The sequence below is a fragment of the Mesitornis unicolor genome, unplaced genomic scaffold, assembly GCF_000695765.1.
Source record: "Mesitornis unicolor isolate BGI_N332 unplaced genomic scaffold, ASM69576v1 Scaffold28921, whole genome shotgun sequence".
Lineage (NCBI taxonomy): Eukaryota > Metazoa > Chordata > Aves > Mesitornithiformes > Mesitornithidae > Mesitornis > Mesitornis unicolor.
Genome location: NW_010163570.1, coordinates 734 through 8,716, shown reverse-complemented (window position 1 = coordinate 8,716; position 7,983 = coordinate 734). Strand labels below are relative to the sequence as shown.

The window sequence follows — 7,983 nt, the reverse complement described above, 5'->3', positions numbered from 1 at the left end:
ATATATATATATATATAAAGTCACTGACTGGTCTAAAAAGGCATTTGGGTAATTTATTGCTTAAGAATAAAAATGCATACTTTTACTTTATTATGGTAGTCCTTAACCAGTTTCTATCCCTGGGGGGAGGGGGAAATAGGGGAGGCTGGAAACAAAAACAAAAAGCCACCCAAAAACCCCTCACAACTCATTTTTCCCCCAGAGGGAATAAAAATGTCTTTAGCAAATACTTTGGCAATTACTGGACTAAGATTGCATATTAAGTTAAAGGACCAAACATCAACCTCTACCATCTATCACTCATAAAAATATTTTCAGTACATTTTCTAGTCTATTTTTAGTAAATCTAGTATATTTCACATTTTATGTGTAACAAGAAAGACCACTGCAAGCTGGCATAGTTATTTAAGGGTTTTGAAACTATTAATGAATGGAAAATAACTGCGAATTAGCAACAGGGGATGCTTCCCAGGGACACATAAAAAACGCTATGGAAGATAATCTCCTACTTGGCTACTTATAAATTTCAAGAGTCCAACTTTTACATTTATAACACCGCACCACACCACCATTTTATGATTTGACCATAATTGACATTTGATAAATTGAAAACCTGCTCATTTTTAAAGTACTTGTTATGCAGTACATATTCAAAGAGCATGATAAAAATATCCTTCTGCATCTTCCAAAACCAATAGCACTCAAATGAACAGTCAAGACTAAATTGAGATAATTCCCAAGTATCAAGATTGTTCTGGGGTGGGGGAAGAAGAGAAGGCAGGCAAGAGGACAGAGCACACACAGTGACTTCCGGCCATGTTTTTCATTGACAGGTAGGTTAACAGTACCACTGTATTCATGCTGTCAACATGAGAGCAAATTTCACAGGAAAATTTTGAGACTAGAAGCCAATTAAGCCCCATTAGGAAGTGTTAGTTTGAATAACAGATTTAGTAAGGCGTTAAGTACTAAGAAGGCATCCCTAAATGCTAACATAAACATTTCATGTTCACTTTAAATAAAATGCATTGCAAGTAAACACATTTCACATAATACAGTTTTACTTATTTAAAAAAAAAACAAACACCAAAACTATCTTCTGCCTCCTAGACACTTCACTGTTTTCATAAGGATATATTTTAAGTGTATTTCAAGACATACATTGTAAGCAATAACAGTTATTCACAATAAAAGCACAGATCTCAGATTATTTTGATGAGAGTTACTAACCTTGGGCAAAGTATCTTTATATTGGCATTGTTTGTAAGCATCACCATAGTAATCTGCAGCCTGATTAGCTAGTTTAGCTATGATACCATCTTTCATTTTATCTAGGGGAAAGGGAAGGAAAAAAAACAAAGAAGAATTGCGATTATCATCAGTTTTTACACGGGAACAGGTAGATTACATCATCTTGAAACAGCAACAACTGCGTTCTGAGGGTATAGCTTTACATTATAGCTTAAAGACAGGATCCCATTCTTCTTTCTTGACATCCAGCCTTCCAGATTTTCTACTTCAATCCTGACATTGAAGGTTCAGTCAGTTGTACAGGACATCTTTTGGCAGCTGCTGGCATTTATGCAGGATCAAGAGTGATGCTTTACCTCAGACCAATGGAAAGCTGCCAATAAAAGATGCAGTCCCACTCTTAACTTTGGCAGCTTGATCCCAGCCCTTCCTTTGTGCCAGCACAAGCTTTAGTGTAGCCATAACGAAAGAATTTAGCTGAAATCTAGTTAGCAAAAACCAGTTAATTTTGAGCAGGATCTGTTTTCTAACCCAACTCCATGTCAGGACTCTCAAAAATGTGCTGAAGTGCAAGAGAAGGGAGTGGTGCTTTCCATGGCAGTCCACACCACTGTTAGCTTACAGTGAGTGCAGAAACACCATTCCTAGACATAAATAACCATGGTTCCTCCAAGTGGTATCCACTACTTCATATCAGAGCCGCATGTGCCTAGCAGCAGCAGTATTCCCTTCCTCATACCCTCACCCTGTTCCTGAAGCCAAAACTTTTTAAATAGGAACATGCTGCATCTATTTTTATCTCCTGTTACGATCACCTCTGTGCCTGTGCTAGCAATTCAGCCTTCCAAGAGAAGGCAAGAAATCAATGCAAACATTGGCTGTCCACTCTAAATAGCTGCCCTTACAAACAAGTATCCTCTGAGTCAGGCGATTTTTATGTACTGCCAGATTGATAAGCATGAATGGGGAGTACAGGGAGATTAGGAAGCCTGCAGAATATGCTTAATTGTCAAAATTAAATCAAAAGAATTCCCAAGTGGTCTGCTCATTCCAGCATATTCACACATCTATCTACAACACTTCAGGCACGACCTATGAGGTAATATATTTACCTTCTATGAGGTAAAAGTATTTAAGATATGCCAGAAAGATCTTTTCACTGTGGAACAGGATATAGATGACAAATAATGAGAGAAAGCATCTTATGAGATCAAGCAATTTACTTTTTTGTACAGATGTTTCTGTCTAGTTAGCTAAACGTTTAATAAAACCAAAACACACAAAACCTAGACTGTCCTTCTAGCCCCACCTAGTGTTCGGTAGTTGCATCTTCATAGAGTTTGAGCTCTAAGAAAAAAATATTGGCATGTGAACTACACACTTCCATTAACGTAAGTGTTAGAGGAGACTCATCTGTCCATGCAGACAGCTCAGAATACGTCTTTCACCATCAGAAGCCTTAGCTTCTACTCACGTATCTTTAAAATATTGCAGCTACAAAGAAAACTTTGAAATGGAATAGCAAACACATGCAGACTTAAAAGACACTTAAAAGAAAACATTAGGAAAGGCTCAGAAATTAAAGCACTGATCTGTAGTTATGCAGTGGAGTTAGATTCGACTGACCAAACTGTTTTATTGCCAAACACTACCACTTCCTTTCAACTTGTGAATAAACTCAATTCTATCAGAAATACCATTATCAACTGGTAAGCTGCTAAATGGACCATCTCACATGAGAGGAAAAACAGAAAAATGCAAGTATGGAAAATAGTCAATGCAGCAAGAAGCTAAATTGGAGTTTTGAGATCAAACTTTGAAGCATTATCCCTTGAAAAATAGGTCTCTGAAGTTAATCATGTTGTCTAACATGATTCTTGACAAAATGTCTTCCCTGCCAGAGAAAAGAACCTCTACATCTGGCAAAATCTACAGCCTTCACAGTCAGATGATTATTAACCTTACTGCCCCACTAACACTGGCAGACTTGTGGTCTTGGGATTAGTCACAAAAATCTTCACACAGGGGCATGTGTGCTTTTCGGATCAGCCTTGCTTTGTCTTTTTCACGTTTTGGCTAAGAAGAAATCAAGAAGGTGACAGAAAGATCTATTTCTCATACAAAATTACTTCAGTGCCTGCTACTGCTCTGACGAAAAGTTTCAGGCATTTATTATATAAATTTATTTCAAAGCCACATCCAAAAAGCCAGAGACTAAAATACTACTATAAGCACAATAAAGAACATAAACATAAATTGTCACTTGGCTGAATGACAACCTTTTTGTTGAGATTCTCCTAAAGGTATTAAGGCTACAAGAATTTTAAGAGATCTTCGCTGTGAAGAGAAGAAACATCCCAGTTCACATAATCCATCTTTCTCCACTGTATTCCAAACAAAATGGGGAGAGAGAGCAGTTGGTGGGCAATCACATGACCTGTATGTCTTTAGTTCTACTTTTAGATATCTTTAATTTCTAGATGCACAACTTCATGTAAATACAGAGAGAAGAGAAGAATAGCAAAGAGTAAGAGACAGTGGACCAAAGATAATACCGTTCCACAGGAAAATTCTTTGAAGCATATGTTCTTTAATAGTTTTGTTAAAATATGCAGCCTTTGAACCAGTATTTCACAATCACCCTTTAACAGTTAGGGTTTTTTTACCTACCTGCAGCATTTCACTTTGCAAGATAAACAGGGCATTTTCAAAGACTGACTTGGTCAAAGAGTTCCTCTGTTAAAATCAGGAGCAATCAAACAGAATTTGTTTCCCTAAAATTTTAGGAAATTCCCTTTATTTCCTAACACAGTCATTTCTTTCTCATTAAATCACTCCCCAGAGGAGGAGAAGAGTAATGGTAAAACCCCTATGCACCATTTCTAGTACTCTTAGTTCTTTTAGAAAATGTGTTTTGTTCTCAAGGGGGGAAAGGAAAAAACAGAGATCAACAAAATCCTTTGTAAAATGAAGACTAATGGTTCTGGACGTAAAAAGAAAGGCAAGGCAAATGGAACAACTGCATTGTCAGGTGAACCTTGGATGAATTCTTAAGTGGTATCTGTAGTTTGTGCTTAATCATCAAAGGGGTGGGAGGGGAATCAGTAAAGGTAGAAATAAAAAACTTGAGAAAGGCCCTTTATAAGCTGTTAATAACTTAAAACACTTGTAAGTTTTTTTGAAAGCTGTAATGAGCCAAAATAAGCCAAAAATTAAGATATACCTCTTGTAGCTTTCAGAAAAAAGACTTCTTGGGCTTGAGCCAACATAATAAGACTGAGAGTTCCAACCGTGTCTGGAGAGATGTCCACTGTAGGTTCTCGATTCAAGGCTGACAAAACAGTGTCTTTAATGTGCTGGAAAGCACCACTTGCAAACTAAGCAAAACAAAATAATGTATTATCATTCATGTTTTCAACAGATTATCTTTTTTGACTCTTACAGATATAACATACAATAATTACAAAAAAAAATTAGAGATTTTTTGGTATACAATCTCCCACTTATCGAAACAACAAATCTCCCATTAATTAAAACAATTCCTTGTGACTTCTTGTTCTTGAAGCCACTTATACTGAGACATTTATCAAGAGAGACTATCGGTAAAGGTATATTGGCTACACCTAAGAGCCAGTAAGAGAGAGCATGGAAATTTTAAAACATTCCAAAGAAGAAAAAGATATTATTACTTGTTAAAACTAAAATTCATACTAACTAAAATTATTAAATTTTAAGCTGAAGGTTATCAGTTACCAACACACTTAAGGGAAGGGGTACAGGGAACTGTATGGAATTAAATCCTTCAAAGCTGGTAAATAAATATGAGCTAAGACCAGGTACTTGGCCAATCCACCTTTGCAGTTAAGAGAGGGAAAACATGTATATACATCTTTAAAACTGAGAGATACTTATCTGATGTTCTAAGATTAATAATTCTAAATTCCTAAGCATAAGCAGGGATCCTCTGTACCTGATAGTGCTTAGCTGCAGCTTTTAGTCCTTCATCATTATCCAGATTCTGTTCTGCTGCTATCTGGCTTGCCAATGCTCCACAGTTGAACAAAACACAGGTCTTCTCATACCCCAAACTTGCCAGAGCTGCAATCAAGACAGACAGTTACCTATACTGTTAAGAAAATAAACTTTGGTACCCTAGCATCCTACAGATGAGGCCAACACTACTAATAACTGTACTTAAAAATATCAACAGTTGTTTCAAGCAAAAAAATAAAAATCATACTTAACTTTTAAAGCTGAAGTAATCTTCATTCTGAAGGCTTTATATAGCCTAATGTAGCACTTGCACAAAATGTTTTGATGTGAGGAACTATAGAGTGGCATAAAGCATGGAAGTTGTGGTATGAAAATCTACACAATACACAAAATAATTTGAAAGTCTTTCTAATTGGAGTACATCTTTTTGGCTCCTGAAGATACAGAAATATACACATTACTGAAGGATAATCTGAAATATGAACTTTGGTGCATTAATCACTTTGCAGTATCTGCCCAATTACACGCTCTCGTTGTATCTTGAATGCAAGATTAACAACCCTTCTCTCACTGAGGCCAAAGATTTTGACATGCTCTATATATTAAAATGCAGGGAAATTTTCACCTCTCAAAGCTATTATTTCAGACTGAAAATGCTGACAAATCTTGGTTACACATGCACTGAAACAAACTAAGGATTTACTTAATTAAAACTTGTGCTCACTAGACAGCTGTGTGGCCTGTCCAGACTGAACTCTTGTAGTACTTCATCGTCCCAGAGGATGGAGCCTACACTTCTAGAAACAGTAATACCTGAACAGGAACCATTTTGAATCTATTAATTACTTTCATAAGGTTATTTAACACATGCAAGCACTGGAAAAATCTAACGACTGCATATATTAGTTTCCTACTACTGTTTAAAAGCCTCTATAGACACTTGTGTTGGAGAATACAGAAAACTCACTCAACTAGTAAATTCTCCATTTCACAAACCCAGGTACAACTTCTAAATTATCCTTAAAACATGAAGGTACTAAAGAGGCACATTTGTCTCATTTCACTAACATCCAGTCTCCTTATACAGCTACATATTAATGTAACATATCTCTTAAGTTTCTATGTTAACACTGACCCACACTAAATTTTCAGAAAAGCAGCTACAAATCTGACATGCCATGCTTCCCTGACTGAAAAGTGAGTTACATAGTCATCACATTTCATCAGGATAACAGCCATCTATTTAGACCATCTATCTTCTGTATTATATTTTTTGGAATTTTTCTAAAAAGATCTTGTACAACTTAAACATAATTCAAAAGACTAAAGCAAACAAGAAAGGAAAGAAAATAAGGCTTTAAAGCTTCTGAAGTGCAAAGTTACTTTAAATGCACAATTACTTTATACTCTGGACTGCATCTCAAGTGTGATTTACTACGATGTGAACAGCTGTTTAGCAATATAGATTTTCCTCAGACTCATCTGTTTATAGCTCTACCTATTAACTTAAGCCAACATAGTTCAGATTACATGCCACGCTGTGAACTGGGTCACTTTTCAAGCAGCTATAATATCTGTCAGCTACCACTGTGATACAGACTTGGGATTCAGGGAAAGATGGAAGAAAGCAGCTTGTCACCACAGCGTGAGCAAGAACTCTCAACTCACACCCCTGCATCTTGGCCCCATGAAAGTCAAAGGACTTTTACACTGAATTTCCATCTTGAGACAGGATCGCCTCCTCTTAAGTCAACAGAAATTTTGCTCCCTCAGTAACTGAAAGCTTTGCTTTGCACTGAGAAACCTCACTGCTAATTCTAATCTGAAATAGACAGACACATGCTATAGTTAATCTGGAAAGCAGCATCTGGGTAATCTGTGATACACCACTGTAAAGAGATATACTAAACGACTCCTTTTCTTAATTTCTTTCCACTAAGATCTGCTTTAGAGTTTCAAAATAAAATGTATTCCATTGCTTGTTAACTCAGCATTACTCACTGCAGTTGGGAATTTCTTTGATATTTCACATGGACTGTTGCATAAATCTCTGTCCATCTGCCTCACAGATTATTTAGACTGGTATATAATTAACCTATGGACAGGCAAGCTTTCTCAAGCTGCTATAACATCTATTCACGCTGTAACATTTATTTAAATTCTCAGGGTAATCATAAATGTTATGATTACTGATTCCTTCTCTCGCAGTTATTATAAATCTCTGGCAATTCACAGACTATGTTTGAATCATAATTAAGTATTCTGAACTTTACTATGAAAAAGGTTCAACCGTCATGAAATGCTAACCCCAAAGAAGACAGAACCAATCAAATTCTGAAAAAAAACACGGTGTCTACAAAAAGGTCTCCAATTATCCAGAGGGACTTCTTATAACACTTAGAAAATAAAGCAAGGAAAGGTGTACACCACCTGCTTACACACAGAAATGTGGTGTATTGTTACACATACAGTTCACACAAGCACAACTTTAGAAGGCACATTCAGAACATGGAAAACTGCAAACATTTTCAGTAGTTGCTAACAGAGGACTATACAAAGGACACAAAAACTTTAAAACACCTAAAAAGAGAATAAGTACTCTGACATTTTTTCAGGCTTTGCCTGGAGCTTCAAAATTGCAATGGCCATCTTGCAAAGCTTGTCATGATGAACATTTAGGTATAAATAGAAACACTACAGAATAACGACATGAGTGAACAGCACCTCACTTAACTCAAA

At 36.3% G+C, this 7,983-nt stretch overlaps 1 protein-coding gene across 1 annotated transcript; it reads right to left on the bottom strand.

The window, feature by feature from the left end:
- Positions 1–1,230: 1,230 nt before the first annotated feature.
- LOC104548095 (programmed cell death 6-interacting protein-like) lies at positions 1,231–5,349 on the bottom strand (the record flags this gene model as incomplete). The annotated part of the gene is made up of 3 exons (XM_010194016.1): positions 1,231–1,331; positions 4,475–4,628; positions 5,222–5,349. Coding segments are annotated over 3 exons (383 nt in total), but the record flags the coding sequence as incomplete, so codon positions are not given.
- Between the last annotated feature and the right edge of the window lie 2,634 nt (positions 5,350–7,983).